General features: G+C 38.2%; 2 protein-coding genes across 12 annotated transcripts in view; both read right to left on the bottom strand.

The window, feature by feature from the left end:
- Positions 1-11,860, bottom strand: part of MFF (mitochondrial fission factor) — a 29,094-nt gene extending 17,234 nt beyond the window's left edge. For 7 of the 11 annotated variants that reach the window (XM_055573642.1, XM_055573646.1, XM_055573638.1 and 4 more), the window contains exons 1-3: positions 6,380-6,600; positions 5,185-5,354; positions 390-478 (exon numbers count right to left, since the gene is read on the bottom strand). In XM_055573642.1, coding sequence (XP_055429617.1) covers positions 390-478; positions 5,185-5,354; positions 6,380-6,560 — 440 coding nt within the window. In that variant the 5' untranslated portion in view covers positions 6,561-6,600. Of the gene's footprint in view, positions 1-389; positions 479-5,184; positions 5,355-6,379; positions 6,601-7,538; positions 7,715-8,493; positions 8,606-11,718 lie in introns of those variants that run through there. The other 4 variants (XM_055573636.1, XM_055573637.1, XM_055573641.1 and 1 more) reach the window with 3 other exon arrangements.
- Positions 11,861-17,469: 5,609 nt separating this feature from the next.
- The window catches only part of COL4A3 (collagen type IV alpha 3 chain), a 158,411-nt gene continuing 155,244 nt past the window's right edge, over positions 17,470-20,636 (bottom strand). Inside the window, exon 52 of the mRNA XM_055573649.1 lies at positions 17,470-20,546. Coding sequence (XP_055429624.1) covers positions 20,462-20,546 — 85 coding nt within the window. The 3' untranslated portion in view covers positions 17,470-20,461. The remainder of the gene's footprint in view (positions 20,547-20,636) is intronic.

Below are 20,636 nucleotides of genomic sequence, written 5' to 3'. Positions count from 1 at the left end.
AAATGCCATTTGCTTATGCTATATTCTTTACCATGGCTCATTAGAAGCAGAGCTGGCTAGTCCTTTTACAATCTAATCACAAATTAAGTAACCTGAAAATGAAGATGTTTCCTTAACAAAGTGTTTATGCTTTGTTTCTTTCCCCAAATTTAAGGTTATAAAGAGTACTACAAAAATATAAAACTGATGTAAATGTATTACATAATAAACTGCAAACACTATTAGAAGTAAATGACTTTTTTCTTCAGGTTCTTAGGTATAAAACATACACTTCATCCTTTTTTCTTTCTAAATATTTGAGAGTAAGTAAATCATTTAGAAAAGGATGGGACAGGCAGTGTATAGAGACAACTTATGAATGAGATACAACGCTTAGTGGTTCTACTCACATGGAGTCAGTTTTGACCAGCTGTCCATTTTGGCGAACAGCATTTTCACTCATAGAGCGTTCTCTTTTTAGCCTGCCAACTGCACGGATCTGTTAGGCACAAAGAAAGGGAAAGGAATGGAAAATATTCTTAGTAGTCTAGTAGTTGCTTAGCATCAAAAGGACCTTAATCTAAGGCTACTCACAAAATTAAAAAATAACACAACCATGAATTGCTACTCGGTGTGTGTATCATATGCAGGGCATGTTAAGGAAAAAACCTCTACTTACTATAATGCAGATAAACTGGGGAATGCTTATCTTCTTTATGAAAATAGTGACTTCTAGTTGCTTTTTTAAGTCTCAATCTTAGCTGGTACAATTATTAATATTTTTATTTATTATAATTATGCAATATACTTACATTCAGTTCAGTTCAGTCCCATCTGACTCTTTGCGACCCCATGAACCACAGCACGCCAGGCCTCCCTGTCCATCACCAACCCCCAGAGTTTACCCGAACTCATGTCCATTGAGTCGGTGATGCCATCCAACCATCTCATCCTCTGTCATCCCCTTTTCCTCCTGCCCTCAATCTTTCCCAGCATCAATACTTGCATTACTTAACGAACAATTAACAACAGCTTTTCAAGGCACTTACACTATAGGAAATGGGATAGATTTGTAAATATTACAAATAAGGCTTCTGAGGTTAAAATAAATTCAGATTAGTTTAGATATTTGAATGGAGAAGGCAATGGCACCCCACTCCAGTACTCTTGCCTGGCAAATCCCATGGATGAAGGAGCCTGGTAGGCTGCAGTCCATGGGGTCGCTGGGAGTCAGACACGACTGAGCGACTTCACTTTCACTTTTCACTTTCATGCATTGGAGAAGGAAATAGCAACCCACTCCAGTGTTCTTGCCTGGAGAATCCCAGGGATGGGGGAGCCTGGTGGGCTGCCGTCTGTGGGTTCGCACAGAGTCGGACACGACTGAAGCGACTTAGCAGTAGCTGTATATTTGAAAACTAAAAAAAATCTCACATGCTTAAATGTTTTAGCATTCTAGAAATAGTTACAATCTTCCACCTTACATGCTCTTCGTACAAAATGTTATTGATCTCTTTCCATTAAATAGATGGAATTAAAGGATGAATCTATGTTTCCTTCCCTTGAAATTAGATGGGCTAGTGACTGCTACAGAGATGATAAATGTGACTTCTGAGGTTAAGTTAGAAACAACACTAAGGCTTCTGCTTTTTTCCCCTTTCATTGTTTGGAACTACAGCACCAAGACCCAAGCGGCCAGACAGAAAGGCTCTGTGTGGTTATACCAGCCAGTAATCCTGGCTGAGGTCTACACAGTAGCTAGTATCAACTGACCTATGAGTGAGTAAGCCTTCAGATGACTGCAGCCTCAAGCTGTTGAGTCATCCCGAGCCTTTGAGACTTCCTAGCCTAGGCCCAGATAATATACACAGAAACAAGCTTTCCCCACTATGCTTGACGCAAATATCTCACCGAAAAAATCCATGAGAAAAATAAGCAATTTCTATTTCAAGCCACTAACTTTAGGGTGGTTTAATGGGCAGCAGGAGATAATTGGGGCTTCCCTGGTGGCTTAGACAGTAAAGAATCTGCCTGGAATGCGGGAGCCCAGGTTCGATCCTTGGTTTGGGAAGATCCCCTGGAGAAGAAAATGGCAACCTACTCCAGTATTTTGCCTGGAGAATTCCATAGACAGAGGAGCTTGGCAAGCTACAGTCCATGGGGGTCACAAAGAGTCGGACAGGACTGAGTGACTAATAGACACACACACACAGGAGATAACTGAAACAATGGTAATCATGAACTTTTCTGCTTAAAAAAAATTTTTTTTTTTTTTACTGGAAACACGTCTGGCAACTTAATGATTTAAAAAAAAAATAGATTTTATTGTAAATGACAACTGGTATGTGAACCAACAGACTTGAAGATTAACATTCTCAAAAATGCAAACCCAGTATCTATTAATGCTCTTAAAAAAGACTTGGGAATAGATCACCAGGGTATAAGCACCGTCAGAGCAGAACAAATCCTGTATTTCATGCCAACAAAACTTAAAATCATACTAAGCGGCACATAACTTCAAAGCATGGTTTAAATTTGGTTATGATTATGAACCACTTACCCATCTGAACAAAAGAAAAAAAAAAAAACAAAAACAGAAAAGGAGTTGGCTTGGAGTCTACTCCAAGAGTTCTTTACAGTTAAACCAAAAGTCAAAATTACTTGAAGGTATTTATATATAAAAACTAATCTTGGACAAATCAATGTCCATGTGGTCTTTGTTTACTGGTTCTCCAGATTTGTTCAGATTTTATCTCTCCCTCAAGAATCAGCTCAGATGCCTTAGTATTTTCCCCTATAATGGTCCGTTTTATTTCATATAATTTTTAACAGTTACACTCTATTTATAGTTGTTACAGAATGCCGACTACATTCCCTGTGTTGTACAACACATCCTGGTAGCCTGTCTTACACCCAATAGTTTGTACCTCCCACTCCCCAATTCTTAATGCCGACCCCTCCGCTAATAACCGCTAGTTGGTTCTCCATATCTGTGTCTGCTTCTTTTCTGTTACGGTCACTCGTTTGTTGCATGTTTTAGATTCCACATATAAGTAATATCATATAGTATTTGTCTTTCTCTGACTTATTTCATTTAGCGTAATATCCTTCAAGTCCATCCATGCTGTTGTAAATGGCAAAATTTCATTTTTTATGGTTGAGTAGTGTTCCACTGTATTCGTGTGTGTCTCTGTGTGTATCTCACATTTTCTTTATCCATTCATCTGTTGATAAGACACTTATTTCCATATTTTCTGCCAGAAGATGCTAACTTTCATAACAATGATATTTGTACCTACTGATCTTTTAACATCAATTAGAACCATGTGCTAAACATACTATACATATTATTACACTGAATTCTCTCAATAATCTTATGTACTTGGCATTATTCTCTTCTTTATTTTAGAGATGAGCCTTGCCTTGGAACAGTTAAACAACTAGATGAAAGTTATGTGGTTAGTAAGCAGCAAAGTAGGCCCTCAAAATTAAGTCATTCTCAGGCTCAGTTTTTCGCTTCAGTGCTATACACTTTGGACATTTATCACATTTGACTAAATATCATAATTATTGCAGGAGTAAACCCCACACAGGCTTAGAATCTAGGTCTACTGAGGGAAATCTTGGTAAAAAATTTTCTATCACTCATCCTTAATCATTCAGAAAAAAGGGGGTGATTTACAAAAACATAAGTGCTACTTATTTATTATTTTAAAATAAAATATTATTTTAATACAAAAAATAGTCATTCACGACAGTGCTCAGCTTGTTTTCAGGCTGGTTATTCACACCAAGCAGTGTCTAAAACGTGGGATCATGAAGATAGGAAGGCAAATAAAACTAAAGGAATATCAAAGGGAGGGTTTCTCTTCCGGCAGAATCCTCATTCCAAGACAGTACTATTCACAGCCGTAGAGGGCCTTCCCTCACACAGACCACTGTGAAGGAAGTGTGTCTCACTGTCCTTCTTACACAAAAGCTTAAAAGATGTCTGTTAAATATAGTCCTGCTGCATTTACCTCAGTGCCTTTTCATCATGTGAAGATTCAAAGTTAGTACTTTTCATCAAGCAAATATGTGGAATGTCTAAACTGGCACCTATATTATCTGAGTCACCTCAGCACAAACTTCCAGCCTAGGAAAAGGCTATACCTAGTACTGGGAAACTGCACTCCTGTAGATTATGTGCATGATTTACCCTCTTAGGAAGGACTATATGAAAGATGAAAGACAAAGGCAGTTTCATTACCAATAAAAACTTATCTTCGCATACTGTCTTTTATTAGAATCATGACAACATAGGAATTTAGGAATTATAATGAAAAAGTGGCAACTACAGAAATCACAGCAAAGGAGTTTTACAAGACTGGCCCTAAATCAACAGCAAAGGCAAAATCTGAACTTCGCTACCAACATCTTAGTAAGTCCATACACTGCCATACTGAGATCAAAAGGGCTAGTAACCTTACATAACACGGTAACTAACTCAGTAGAAACTTCGGAGCAAGCAAGAGAATAGGTAGTGTCAAGGGGATAAAAAGAGCTTTCGCCAACTGCCAGACAGCTCTTATAACAAAGTGATGCGTTAATTTTTTCCCATGCTAAATTTTCCCAAATTTTCTGTATGGCTTAAAGTGACTCCTAGCCATAAAAGCTCTTCCTTCAAGACCCAATGAATGTTAATGCCTTCCACAAAATTGTCATTTTCCTGAAATATGATATTTAAATAAAAAAAAGGCACAGTATCTTGAGTATTTATAAACTAGAATTTATAGCAATCAATGGTTCATGCAGAAGGATATTACTACATATTGCTAATGACATGATTTATAGGCTCTTGATGCCTCTTTCCGGAGAAGGCAATGGCACCCCACTCTGGTACTCTTGCCTGGAAAATCCCATGGATGGAGGAGCCTGGTAGTAGGCTGCAGTCTATGTGGTCGCTAAGAGTCGGGCACGACTGAGCAACTTCACTTTCACTTTTCACTTTCATGCATTGGAGAAGGAAATGGCAACCCACTCCAGTATTCTTGCCTGGAGAATCCCAGGGACAGAGTGGCCTAGTGGGCTGCCATCTATGGGGTTGCACAGAGTCGGACACAACTGAAGTGACTCAGCAGCAGCAGCAGCAACAGACGCTTCTTTCACTTTTGCTGTTGTCTATGTTATTTCAAATTCAGATACTGTTAAAACTCTAGTACTTACTTCTTCATTTTGAGGGGTTGGAGCAGGTCTTTCTAAATCCAGAAAATCTAGTGGTCTTTCACTCAGCGTAAGCACACGAGGTGGTGTTTTTAGAGCCAGAGGCTTAAAGGGAGTTGACTGTATAAGGTCAAGATCTGCTGGTCTTGAAAATGGAATGTCTTCATTATTTCCTGAGAGTAAAAACAATAAAGAGGAGGGAGGTTTTTAAAAAGATACTGGTTTTATTCAAATGTATTTGCCACTACACACCCACCAGGAATAGCTAAAATTAAAAAGGCTAACAATACAAAGTGCTGGCAAGGATGCGGAGCAAATGGAGCACTCATATGTCACTGATGGGAACATAGCAGGGTACAACGAATTTCAAAAATAGTTTGACAGCTGTTCATAATATAATGTGATCTAGCAACTCATTCCTAAGAGATATGAAAACACGTGTCTTCATAGCAGCTTTATTCTTAATAGCACTAAAAAAGGAACAACTCAAATGTTCACCAACAAGTGAATATATAAACTAATTGTGGTATATCCACAGTATTAGAAATAAAATGGAAGAACAATCAATATAAGCAATAATATGGAAGACTCTCAAAAACATAACACTAAGCAAAAGAAGCCAGACCCAAGAGTATATAATATAGTGTTATCATTCTATTCACACAAAACTCTGGGAAAGATAAACCTGATCTCTGGTTATAAAAAGGAGATCATGGTTGCCAGGAATTGAGGGGTAAGAACTGAATAAAAAACTGTTCAGGGTGGGATAATGAAAAGTTCTATATCTGGACTGTGGTAGAGTTACATAGGAGTAAACTTTTGTCGAAAATCATCAGGCTATACATTTTAAAATTACACACATTTTATGTACGTAAATAATACTTCAATAATTATTTGAACTATTAACAAATACTATTTGAAATTTCAGACTATGGTAATTAATAAACTTTTTGAAGAAAACGTAAAGTTGCATTTCTCAACCCCTTTTCTGTGTGCTCAGTCGCTTAGTTGTATCCAACTCTTTGCAACTCCATGGACTACAGCCCATCAGGCTTCTCTGTCCATGGAATTTTCCAGGTAACAATACTGGAGGGGGCCCCAATCCTTTTTCTAAATATTTTGAAAAGTTCCAAAAGTTTTCATAAAAATATATAAAATAAAGGTTTATCAGACAACTTTATGAACAAATATAAAATACCTGCTACCACAATTCTCTCTGGAACTTGCATAATCACACTAGCGTTTGAAACTCCTTCTTGAAATCCTTGTTCCAGGTCAGCATTTGGTGGTGCTACCTTTAATTTTTCTGGGACCCTCATTCGCTGACTAATACCTTCGGTGTATTCCATTTCATACTGAATTCGACTAATTTCCGCCATCTCAGCAGCAGTGGGAGAAGGAAAGGCCGCCCCACTCACTCTGTGGGCAAAAAATTTACAGACGGTGTGAGTGAGTGCTAAAATGCGTGTCTTCTCTATGTAGTGAAGTTAGAAGACAATACCTTTTAGAAAGAGCACAAGAAGACTTCTCGTTTGTGAGTACTGAACACATACAAAGGAAAAATGCAAGATTGAAGAAAACGCTTTTCTCGACATAATACCTTCCCACTTAGTTGAAGTTGCACCTTGAGTTTATTACTTAGGAGCAGATTTTTAAAATCTGTGTATAACTACAACATGAATATGCACACACATACACTCTCCTCCTCCTCACTGCATAAACAGATAGGCATGCTGCTTATAACTAAAAACCGCCGAAAATAAAACCCAAATAGAAATTTCCTAGTGAATTATTTGAAGGGAAGCTGCTAGGACTTTATAAAAATGAAATTAGAAACTGCTATCATGCATGGAAAAAATAAAACTTTTTAATAATGAAAATCAGATTCAGAAGGTAAATAATGTTAATTCTAAATTTACTAAAAAAGAAGCAACCCCCTGAGTTTCACAAAATACAAATTAAAACGTCTCTTACTGAATGTATACCTGATGACTGAGATGAAATTTTGAAAATCAAATAAAGAATATACGTTAATAAAGCCTTAATGTATGCATTCATTTTGAGGGACCATAGTGTGAAAGGTTCACACTATTCATCATTTGTACTGAATATATTTGCACGTATATTTAAAAAAAAATGACATGCCTTCAAAGGGAAAGGCAAAACATATGCACTGCAAAATCTTCTAAATTAGAGAAGCATCCATGCTCCAAGGAAAAGCAGCAGAAAGGAAGTTGCCCAAGATAAAAAAAATACTGATCACAATGTGAAAGATGATTAGCCTGTGGGCAATCAGCTTTAAAGCCACTATGTCTCAAGCCTATAATACCAGCTCAACTGAATAAAATGTCACTGACCTTCCTAGTGAGGTGTCATTGCTTGTTCTTTTACTCATTTTTAATACAGTAAATACACGTCTATAAAAGCTATTAAAATACTGCTACCCTGGAGTTGTTTACTTTACACAACAATTCCCCTACAGATCTGAACTTTTTTGGAGGTGTACATAACAACACGGACACTGCTTTTCCAGCTGTAAAAAAGAAAGAATAAAAATCAGTATTTCAACAATTCATTTCATATGAAAACTACGAATCAAAGTAAATATCTACTTAAAATTATTTTTGGATTTCAACCAAAACCAATGTTCAAATCTCTCCTAAAAAGAGTTCTTTACCTCAAAAATCACAAGGGCCATTTTAAGCATACTCACTATACTATGATTTTGCAAACAGGGTCAAGAAAAGTTAAACAAACATATATACAAATGTGAAGTCAGATTAGAAGAAAACATTTTGTCACAAAATTCCTCTTAAGTATTATATTCTGAAGGGGGGGGGGGATCCTTTTCTTTTTTAGACTAAGTACAAATGAAGAAATCACAAAGATAATGTAAAGGGCAGAAAAATGTATTTGCGGTAACTTAATATTTGATGTATAAGTAATGATATCTTTAAAAGCAAATAACTTTGAAAACTAAATTACACTAAGTTTTCAGTGAAAGATATTATACTTAAGTCAAGGTCAATAAAAATTAAGGACAATAAAAAAATTAAGGAGTATAAATTTAAGTGACAGTGGAGACATTTCCTAAACTCCATGTCAGAGACATATCATACATCTCAAACTCCACGTCACTGACATGCTTTGGAGAGATCTTAGAGGCTGGTTAAGGGGCTACACCCTGACAATTGGTTAATTATGACTGCTAACTTGCACCTTTTATTCTTTACCAAAATGTGTGAATTTTAAGGATCTGGCATGCAGATGGTTTAAAGACTAACAGACTAAAAAGAGACAACTTTTACTCACAAATGTGTACCAATTACTGCTTGCTCTTTGGCATTATCTGCTTCTGTGCTTCATATTAAATCCATTAACTTGCCTCAGTATGCACGTGCTGGATTTAGAGCCACTTTTGTCCCTGGGGGAGAAAAAACAGGAGCTGACTGAAAAACTAGATGATACTGACATCAGAGATTCATTGCTGAAAATCCTCTGCATGATGAAAACCACTAAAGATACACAGCCTTACATTAAAAAAACCACTAAAATAAATAGAGAAAAAATGAACAAACTTACCACCAATTTTAGGCCTGGAGACAGAACCCTACAACCATTCACTAGTTAATACAAAATAAAAGACTACTGTTTCTGATTTGAATTTAGAAAAACATAGCTGACAAAATATACATATGTTTAACAGAATCTTAATATTTAGGTGTATATATAAGTGTATATATACATACACAAATTAAGGAGAAACAAATGCACTGGTGAAATTTTCATCCAGCTACTTTCATTCAGTATTTAATTTCATTCATAACTTTAATTCAGTATTTAATTTGAACCAGTAACACATGCACACGGTACAAAGTACACAAGAACATACAGAACAATAAAGTGTCCCACTGATCCCATGCTATGTAACAACTCAGGTCCCCAGAGGTAACCTCTTATCAATTTCTGTGCATCATTCTAAATAAGAAATGAGATAGCCTTCTTATACTTACATACACATGTACCCGAAGCACAGTAAAAGCTTGTATTTGGAAATAACACTGCAAGAGACACTTCAAAAGGAGTACAGCCTTAAGACATTATAAACTGAAATCTTATAATAATAAACAAGGGATGCAAATTGCTAGAACAGTATCTCCCCAAAATGTGCTATTCTCTTCACTCCATTCACTACATTTCAGCCTTCATATTAACTTTCCACTACTATATACCATGGGTCTCAACATTTCATTCTACAGCAACATCTTTGTTTACAAGACTTTCTGAGTTTGTAAAGTATCATGGATTTAAATCACCAAAGATGGACACTGAAAAGACAACTTCTAGAAAAAGCCAAATTCTCCTGTAGCCAACTTAGCTACTTGCAAGGTAGATTAAACTTTTCTGCTAAGATTTAACATTATACTGTTCCAATTACTGGCTTTTCTGCTTAAGCAAATTTGATCAAAATCTCATTTCCCCCCCACCTTCTCTCATTAGACTATGACATTTTTGGTAGTATCTTTTGGCAAAAAAGAAAATAAATTTCTCATCTGGAGTTAAGACATTAACTCCAGTTTTGTCACTTACAATCTACTAGATACATGAGTCTCTGTGATATAACTAAAGAGACAAAATCCTTTAATGTACACATATAAAAACAGGTAACAAAAACATAACTCTTACAAAAACCCCTCACCCACAAACCACCTAGAATCAAGTCACATCCACTATCCTGTGACGGAAAGTGTCCCCAGTTTGGGCACATAATGAATCAAGCTTTACGTTCTCATTTTCTGTATTAGAATGCTGGGATCAAAAGACACAGCCCAGGAAGTCACAGAAAGAACTTGGGTCAAATTGATTGTGGTTACAAAGATTTCTATAATTCCCCAAATACCAAAAAAAAAAAAAAGCCAGGTCGTTGGTCACTTATTGTGTGGACCTAGTTCAAGGCTTTTATACTGATCACCCTATTTCAGTTCTCTTTTCAAGCAACTATACTTAAAAAGAATATGTCTGCAATGTGGGAGACCTGGGTTCGATTCCTGGGTTGGGAAGATCCCCCAGAGAAGGAAAAGGCTACCCACTCCAGTATTTTGGCCTGGAGAATTCCATGGACTGTATAGTCCATGGGGTCGCAAAGAGTTGGACACGACTGATTGACTTTCACATTTAAATAATGGGTGTATAAGAAAATCACAGCATAGTAACCCAGGATTCATTTTTATTTTTAAAGAAGTCACTGAAAAGTTGGAAAAATACGAGTTAACGAATTTTAAAATAAGGCTATCAATCCACAGGAAACAAGTTTCAACACCAAAGGGAAGACAGTAACCACTAAACTTTGTAATCATAAAATGCGGTAGCCCTATCAGACAGGAAGGGATAGAAAACACAATTTCCTTTGGGAAAAAAAAAAACAAAAGAGCAAAACCAACTCACAAGTGCTTGCAACCAAAAAGAAAAAGATAGCAGGTCCTACACACAATTTAATTACACGGGCAGAGACTCCAAGGTACAACAAAATCGTTCTAACTCTCTCCGAATCTATTTTCCTAAGGGTTTTCCCTTTGGGATCTCATTAGGTGATGCAATCAACACCGAAAGAAATGTTTTTTCCATCTAGGGAGAGAAAACACTTAAGATCCTTCAGTTAAAGTCCCTCTGTGGGGTGAGAGGCCTGTATACAACTGGTTCTACATTTGAAACAAAGGCGCTAAGGCTTTTTATCTTCTGCAACTAAAAGACGCCACCACTTTTGAAAGGGTTCTCCTCCCTAGAGAATGCCTCTAGTAGGAGGCAGCCCATGGTTTTCTTCTACCACAGAAGAGGAACTCGTCCTGCAGACGAAGAAGGTCACACGCTGACGGAAGGGGAATCCGAGCTTTCTCCAGTTTCCAGCGCCTGGAAGGAAACTCTGGAGCATCTCCCAACATCTACACCTGCAGCAAGGATGCTTCCTGATCTGCGCGACCAGGGGCCTCCCCGGGGCGCGGGCTTCCAACAAGGCTTTTCGTCTCCAACACGTCCCGCCTCCCCACACACACAAAGTAAAAGAAAAACAAACCAAAACCGACTTTCAAAGAGACAGGTGTCGGGTTCAAGGTCATACGGGAAGGTACCAGGACCTTGGCTGGGAAGCATGACAGGAGACTACCACTCAAGCCTCGCTTGAAGCTCTCAGGTCGCCCTTAGGGTTTCCCACGCCAGAAACTATCTTCTACGTGGAAAACTCAATTTTTCGACCTAACGAAGGCACAGAACTAAAGTGGGCAAGGTTAGCCCCAGAACGATTGCAGCAGGGTGCGCTGCTCTCCCGTGCTTTCCTCAGACACTCAAGGGGGGAGCAACGCCCCGAGAAGGAGGAAAGGTCAAGATTGAAGCGGGGAGGCCCCTGGGGAAGGCCAAGACCGCACCACGGACCGGCTGCGTACCCAGCCGGTCCCTCCATAGCCGGAGGATCCCGGCCACAGCGCTAGGCCCCGCATCCGACTCGGGCCGCGGATCCCGGGTCGGGAAGACGTCAGCACTCACCCCTGGGCCCGCTGGAGGGTCCCCGGCGAGGGCCGCCGCCCGCCGGCTCCCGGGGTGCTCGGGTGGGCGGTCTCAGAGGCCGTTGGCCGAGCGCACGGAGGCGCCCGGGCAAATCACCGGCCGGAGACGCCCGCAGCGGGCGGGGAGAGAAAGAGAGACGCGAGAACGCCCGGGACTGGTCCCTTCCGGGAGCTGTAGTTGAGACAGGTTCGTGGTCATGTGACGCGAGGAAGGGCGGACGTAAGACCCACGTAGAGGAGCGGGGCTGTACGACGGCGGTTCCGCGACATCTTTGTTGTGGGCAAAGTGCGCCCACCGCATCTCGTGTTTAAAAGGTAAACGTTCGGTAGCTAGTTAAATAATTAGTTTTCAGGACTGTCCACATCAAAATCAGAACTGGTGTGAGGCCTAATAATCTGCATATTTCGCCCGCTCTGCAAGTGGTTCTTAAACACTATACTCCAATTTTGACGATTTTTCAAGCCCTCTGTGTCTTCCTTAACAGTGATCCCTACCCTGACCTGCTTTACTAACCCTTAAAGGTAAGGATCTCGGAAAAGAAGTTAGGTTTCACAGTAGTTAGAAGCCCTGTTTAGTTTCCAAGAACTGTTTGCTGTCTAACCATTTAAAGTGAAAGTGAAGTCGCTCAGTCGTGTCCGACTCTTTGGGACCCCATGGACTGTAGCCCGCCAGGCTCCTCCATCCATGGGATTTTTCAGGCAAGAATACTGGAGTGGGTTACCGTTTCCTTCTCCAGGGGATCTTCCCCACCCAGGAATCCAACCGGGGTCTCCTGCACTGCAGGCAGACAACCACATAACCACTAACTTTCTAGGAGAAAGTCAATACCTTGTTCATCAACACTGGGCGGACTGAAGCCAATTCAAGGAATACATTTGTATTCTTCGATGTTAACAGCTAAAGACATACGCATGAGTATGTACTTCTCTAGAGCCTAAAGATACTCTACAGATGTTCAGTCCAGTTCAGTCACTCAGTTGTGTCCGACTCTTTTCGACCCCATGGACTGCAGCATGCCAGCCTTCCCTGTCCATCACCAACTCTCAGAGTTTGCTCAAACTCATGTCCATCAGGTTGGTGATGCCATCCAACCATCTCATCCTCGGTGGTTCCCTTGTCTTCCTGCCTTCAATCTTTCCAGCATCAGGGTCTTTTCAAATGAGTCAGTTCCTCGCATCAGGTGGCCCAAGTATTGGAGTTTCAGCTTCACCATCCATTCATATATTCATTCCAATGAATATTCAGAACTGATTTTCTTTAGGATGGACTGGTTGGCTCTCCTTGCAGTCCAAGGGACTCGCAAGAGTCTTCTACAACATCACAGTTCAAAAGCATCAATTCTTCGGAGCTCAGCTTTCTTTATGAGAGATATCCAACTCTAACATCCATACAGGACTACTGGAAAAACCATAGCTTTGACTAGACAGACCTTCGTTGGCAAAGTAATGTCTCTGCTTTTTAATATGCCATCCAGGTTGTTCATAGCTTTTCTTCCAAGGAGCAAGCGTTTTTTAATTTCATGACTGCAGTCACCATCGGCAGTGATTTTGAAGCCCCCCAAGATAAAGTCTGCTACTGTTTCTACTGTTTCCCCATCTATTTGTCATGAAGTGATGGGATGGGATGCCATGATCTTAGTTTTCTGAATGTTGAATGTTGGTAACATCTAGAAATGTTACCATTCTTTAAAACAACTTAGGAAGTCCTCTGAGAATTTCCTTCTTGGGCCCATTTTTAATACTGACAAATCATCCTTTAAGTGCAGATGATCTTAGGAATGATCATCTATTCCAGGCCAACCTTTTGGGGGAATTTAGAGGCCAAGCTAAATAAGCTATGACCAAAACCTTTAGAAATGAGGGTCTTGCTGCTCCACTACTATCTTTCTACTTTTTAGTACTTACAATTTGGTTCTTACTCCTGTCCATTCCCCACTAAGGAAACTGAAATAAGTTTCAAATGAAGATTGTGATCCCGAAATATTGAATCTTCCATGTTACCATCTGTATGATCATTCTACTCTTTGGCTCAAAGTCTTCAATGGGTCTCTAATACCAACCAATGATGTACAAGTTCTCCATGGTGTTCTAAACTCTAATATGGCCCTCACCTCCTGCCATGCCACTCCATTTACTACAAGTGTGAATGATATATATGTATATGGTCTTGATCATTGATTGTTCTCTGAGATTAGTTCATGCTTTTCTAACTATTGATACTTACCTTTATCTATTTCTGCCACCTATAATGCCATCCTGCCTCTGATCAACTTCTGTTTCTTGAAATTCTAACTAACCTTGAAAGACCACCTAAAAAATCCACTTTTGTGATTTTATGAGGCCTCCAACTTATGAACCATTGTCTATTGACTCTTACAGTACTTGTAACATTCTGTTGCATATTATAATTATCTATGTATTTGCTTTATTTTATTGTACCAGATGATAAGTTCCATGTTTGAGACCAAGGTCTATATCTTACTCATCTCACTGCTTTCATGGAGCAACCATATTGAGCATGTTGTAGGTCTTGGGTATAAAGTAATGAGATCTATTTCCTTATTTGACCGATAAATTGCAGTTAAGGATAATTCCAAAACAATAGCTCTAAAAAGGTTTTGAGCAGTCTTATCATTTTTAGAAACACCTTAAAGTCTCCAAAAACCTAGAGAGGGTAGTATTTCTCTGAATGGTTAAATTAAGCCTGGTCTGAGGAGGCCTTGCAAATACCTGAGAAAAGAAGAGAAGCAAAAGGCAAAGGAGAAAAGGAAAGATATGCCCATCTGAACGCGGAGTTCCAAAGAATAGTGAGGAAATAAGAAAGCCTTCCTAAATGAACATGCAAAGAAATAGGGGAAAACAATAGAATGGGAAAGACTAGAGATCTCTTCAAGAAAATTAGAGATATCAAGGGATATTTCATGCAAAGATGGGCACAATAAAGGACAGAAACAGTATGGATCTAACAGAAGCAGAAGAGATTAAAAAGAGGTGGCAAGAATACACAGAAGAACTATACAAAAAAGATCTTAATGACCTGAATATCCACAGTGGTGTGATCAGTCACCTAGAGTCAGACATCCTGGAGTGCAAAGTCAAATGGGCCTTAAGAAGCACCACTATGAACAAAGCTAGTGGATGGAGTAGGTGATGGAATTCCAGTGGAGCTATTTCAAATCCTAAAAGATGATACTGTGAAAGTGCTGCACTCAATATGCCAGCAAATTTGGAAAACTCAGCAGTGGCCACAGGATTGGAAAAGGTCAGTTTTCATTCAAGTCCCAAAGAAAGGTAATGCTAAAGAATGTTCAAACTACCACACAGTTGCACTCATTTCACGTGCTAGCAAGGTAATGCTCAAAATCCTTCAAGCTAGGCTTCAGTAGTCTGTGAACCAAGAACTTCCAGATGTACAAGCTGGATTTAGAAAAGGCAGGAGTCAGAGATCAGATTGCCAACATCTTTCGGATCATAGAAAAAGCAAGAGAATTCCAGAAAAACATCTACTAATGCCTCATTGACTACACTAAAGCCTTCGACTGTGTGGATCACAACAACCTGGAAAATTCTTTAAGAGATGGGAATGCCAGACCACCTTACCTGCCTCCTGAGAAATCTGTATGCAGGTCAAGAAGCAACTGTTAGAACTGGACGGGGAACAACAGACTGGTTCCAAATTGGGAAAGGAATACATCAAGGCTGTATATTGTCACCTTGCTTATTTAACTTACATGCAGAGTACATCATGTGAAATACCAGGCTGGCTGAAGCACAAGCTGGAATCAAGATTGATGGGAGAAATATCAATAACCTCAGATATGCAGATGACACAACCCTTAATGGCAGAAAGTGAAGAGGAACTAAAGAGCCTCCTGATGAAAGTGAAAGAGGAGAGTGAAAAAAAAAACTGGCTTAAAACTCAACATTCAAAAAATGAAGATCATGGTATCAGGTTCCATCACTTCATGGCAGATAGATGGGGAAACAATGGAAACAGTGAAAGACTTTTTTTTTCCCTTGGGCTCCAAAATCACTGCAGATGGTGACTGTGGCCATGAAATTAAGAAACGCTTGCTCCTTGGAAGAAAAGCTGTGACAAACCTAGACAGCATATGAAAAAGCAGAGACATCAGTTGGCCAACAAAGGTCCATGTAGTCAAAGTTATGGTTTTTCCAGTAGTCATGTATGGACGTGAGAGTTGGACTATAAAGAAAACTGAGTGCTAAAGAATGATGCTTTTGAACTGTGGTGCTGGAGAAGACTCTTGAGAGTCCCTTGGACAGCAAGGAGATCAAACCCATCAATCCTAAAGGAAATCAACCCTACTATTCATTGGAAGAACTGATGCTGAAGCCGAAGCTCCAATACTTTGGCCACCTGATGCAAAGAGTCGACTCACTGGAAAAGATCCTGATTCTGGGAAAGATTCAAGGCAGGAGAAGGGGATAACAGAAGATGAGGTGGTTGGATGGCATCACTGACTCAATGGACATGAGTGTGAGCAAACTCCAGGAGATGGTGAAGGACAGGGAAGGCTGGCGTGCTGCAGTCCTTGGGATCGCAAAGAGTCAGACGTGACTGACTGAACGATGTCGATGGTGATTCAAAATCACTTGCTTTGAGTTCTGTGTTTGGTTGTCTTTTAGTTTCCAGTAAGCAGAGCTGGGGTAAGACTGAGGTGAACTAGCCACACTAAGTGTTCTGCAAGTGCCCTGCCAATAAGTTACAAGGAATCCCTTAGAGACTGATGAAGGCTTTTCTTTCTATAGGACTTTTATTTCTATAGGACTTTTCTTTCTTATAAACAGGCTTATAAGTAGAGATAATGAACTCAACACAGCATTCATTCTTCTGCTTGTAAAAATAAGTTCATTAAAATGCATTAGTATACTTTTTGATCAAAATGTTTTCTAATTAATTTTTTGGTCCAGTTATGAAACTGTTTCTAAATATTTGGGCAACAATTTTCTTGGTTTTCTTAGAATTATTGCCCAGCATCACCATTCATTCTGTGTTTTCATATGATGATATCTTTATTGTCATTTGACACACCCCAAAATTCCTTACCCATGAGAGTTCAGATTTTTGTCTATTAAAGGCATTCCTCTTTACCAATTCTCTAGCTTTGAAATTTTATGAATATTTTTCCTTGAATAGGGTGCATTATAAATGGGAAACATCAAAATATAAGATCCATAACTTCTGTAATTTATACCTTTTCCTCTTGATTTATGAAAACTCCTTAAATACCTCAATAGGAAATGCATAAAGATATGATTAGGCCTTTCACAGGAAAAAAAAACTCACATATTAATTAAAATATATTAAATAAAAACCCCAATATTAATTTAAAGTGGTAAATGTTCAGCCTTGCTGATAATGAGCAAAATGTAAATTGAGACTGGCAAAACTGTGAAAGAACAGCAATGTCCAATATTGGTAAAAGCATAAGGAGATAAAAGTTTTCATAACATTGCATTGATGCAACTAGAAATTCTAGCAATGTTTCTGGAGAACATGTGTGTATGTATATAAATATATATATATAATCTCAAAGGCCTAAGATTGCAACTCCTTTGATTTTTGCAGTTTTCCTCCTAGAGATTTATCCTGAGGAAACAATTGGACAAATATGAAATAAAATGTTCATAATACATCCATAATAAAACTAAATGTCATCCTATTCATTGATTTATGTAGAAAAAGCCATATAAATACTGATTACTTCTTACCTATTGATTTGAAAATATGTCAACAAGAAAAAAGTCTGAGATGATAATACCTTAATTTTCTTGGATGGGGATGAGGGGTTAGATCATGGCAATTTTTATATAGTCTTCCTAATTACTGTTATTTTTTACAGTGAACATATACTATTTTTACAATGCAAAAAATTAATTTGTTTATATTTTGAAAAAAATAAGACCAGATATAAATTTTTCAATTTTATTCTTAGACAATACAACAACAAAATATTTAAGGTGTAGTTACAGAAATATTAGTACAACATTGTAATTCTGTCAAGATATAATAATATAAAATATTCAATATATTTTAAATATATTTCATTTGGTTATAGAGTAAATATTAAATTAAGTTTAGTAGCGGTAAGTTGCACTGGATGCATAGAAAAATATTTGTAAGTTAGCAATAAAATTCAAATTTAGAATTATTGTAATACTTTTATAAATAAGTTATTTAATAATGTTTATCTTGCAAAAACACCTCTGAGAAACCCATTATTTCAGCACACTGTGAAATTCCAAAGTTGAAGCCCCAGATTTAAAAGAAACAAGTTATTTACATTTTATCTACAAAGTTAAATCTTCATAACTTTATAAACTACTGATGGGTATCTGGAAAGTAACGCTCATGAGCTGTGTTTCAATGCTCAGTCTTACAAGGGGAACTGAGCCACTTTCAATATGGCTTCATTGGGATCTAATGTTTAGCATCACTTGTCTTCCTCAGAAGTTAAACACTGATAATGGGACAAGAAAAGAGGGAGCCTGGGGACAAACAGAGGCCAGTCATTTGCCATTAGCACCAATATAAGGCTTTAACTTATTAGTAAAATTAGATGACCTTGAGGTCACTTGAGATGACCTTGAGGTGATTTTGGACTTTAAAGAGAGCTATGGATGGAGCAATATTGGTTGGCCTTAACTGGTAACTGTCTGTAGAATAGTTTCTTGGATGTTTGCCTAGAACAGTTCTTCTCAATCAGAAATCACCTGGAGAAGCTTGTTAAAATATGCATTTCTGGGCCTTTCCCCCAGAGTTTCTGATTCTAAATGTCTACGCTAAGCATTTGCATTGATGGCAAGTACCCAGATGCTGCTGATGCTGCTGGTCCAGGGACCACATTTTGAGAATTGCTGACCTACAGAGGGTTTGTGTAGATCAGCTAGCCCTATGCCATTATGGTACAATTAAGAAAGTTGGATATTTTTAGAGAAAAAAAAAAAGTCTTAGTATAAGATGAGTCTAAGCAAATAATCTAAGTAAAATGCACTTCTCAGCTTAAATGTAAAAATCATTTGACAGCAGTCACATGAGCAGTGAAGGATGCCAACCAAGGTCACAGTGTGTGCTTTCCTCTGGGGTCACACCTTCATTTACAAAGCAACTGAGGTTGAAGCAATAACCTGAATTTAAATATCAGCACCACCAACTCCACCTTGGTGGATTAAGAAGCATCTGCAGAGCTTTATCTCTGAACATCTGGCCTCTGAGATTAATCAAATAGTGCTACTATCAAGTATAAATGGTCTTTAAGGTTTTGTAGATTTTTCATTTTCTTAACATTTTCACACCTTGACTTCTGTAATGCCTAGGAGAAGCTAGATGTCCTGGGCTTTCCCTAGTCATAAGTATTATTTTTGAACCTTTATACTGAGGCCTGCTGAATTATTCTGATGAAATATAAGAACAAAGGGAAAAAAGGAGGAAAAACAACTTAGACATGTAGAATTCTTAACAGAAACAGTAAGTTACCTTCTCTGAGATATTGGATCAGAAACAAGTCTCTTTTCATCCCCTTAGTGTCTATAATTTAGTGCAGTGCCTGGGATATGACTTGGTGTTGAATAAAATCTTAAGTTGAATTAGGTAAACTTGGGAATGTATCAACACACTGAAAAGCAAGTTTTAAGACATACAACCACCAATCTATACAATTTGTACATCAAAATTTTTACACAATGGACTCTTCAAATGGTTTAAGAATATGTAATATCAAAAACATGTCATTAACAAAGGAAGAATTATGTAGTTAACAAGAGAATACATCTCTGAACACCCAGGTTAAATGGAATATTTAGAGCAAATGAAAAATATTTTGAGCCTGATTAGCCAACAAATGCCTTCAGTTATTCCATGGGTTGCTGAACTGCTAGTTTATAAGGTATGCACCAACATTTATAGGGATGGGGATAAAGTGCATATCAAGGAATTGGTTATTTGTGTGGGTGTAGTTAATTTACTAAGGGTAAAAATTATATCTATTTGAATATAAGCAAGCTATATTGCTGTAGTGAAATGAATTCGATGGACAAACAAAAATGTCTTTTAAAAAATGTAAACCAAAACCATACAGTATTTCCAAGGCTATTATTATTCCATTCAGGGCAACCCCTTTCTGGCCTTAGTCTTGGGTGTGTTTGAAAAAGCACTAGACAATCTATGAGCCTCAATTCAATTCTGGTTCCCTTAGGTCTTAGATTACTCACCAGGTTTGAAAGTCCAGTTTATTCATGATGCTCTAATATCCCATTTCATCCCCTTCCCTACCCAGGGTCTAAAGCTTTGGGAAGCGGGTGATCAGGCAATCTAAAACAGAATTAGCCTCCCTGAGTCTCCAAGACTGGAATAGAAAGGGGGTGAATCCTGGGAATCCAGTGGACCAAATAGCTCTTCACTTGTAGTATCAAACTTTATACAATCGCCATTTACTTAGTGCATTGGATAAAAGTGGAATACAAGATTTTTGTGATACTTTGTGAAAAGCTTAGTGCTTTGCATTAGGGAACATTGATACAGTACAGATTTAGAGACCAGTATCACAGAACTAACTTAAAAGAAGGCTTTGTTGTGTGGGGAAACAAATAGAAACTTTGTACTGCTGTTCCAAGAGAGAAAGATACTTAAATAAGTGCATGTTCTGCAATATTACTTGGTTATTTAGGATGAAAAGTAACAGTTTTATTTTTTCTATATTTCTTCATGGTCTCCTCTTCATGCACACTTGACAGCGACTTATTATGTTTTCTAACTCCCCAGCTTTCACAGTTGATGGAATGGGTTTTCTGAAATAAAAAACAAAAGCAAAAAAACACCAAAAATCTCATCAATTTATAGATAAAATGGAAATACATCCTGGGTCTGAGTTTTGTTAA

The sequence above is a fragment of the Bubalus kerabau genome, chromosome 3 (assembly GCF_029407905.1).
Source record: "Bubalus kerabau isolate K-KA32 ecotype Philippines breed swamp buffalo chromosome 3, PCC_UOA_SB_1v2, whole genome shotgun sequence".
Taxonomy (NCBI): Eukaryota; Metazoa; Chordata; class Mammalia; order Artiodactyla; family Bovidae; genus Bubalus; species Bubalus kerabau.
The sequence above is the reverse complement of the archived record's forward strand: the minus strand, read 5'-3'. Positions and strand labels throughout refer to the sequence as shown.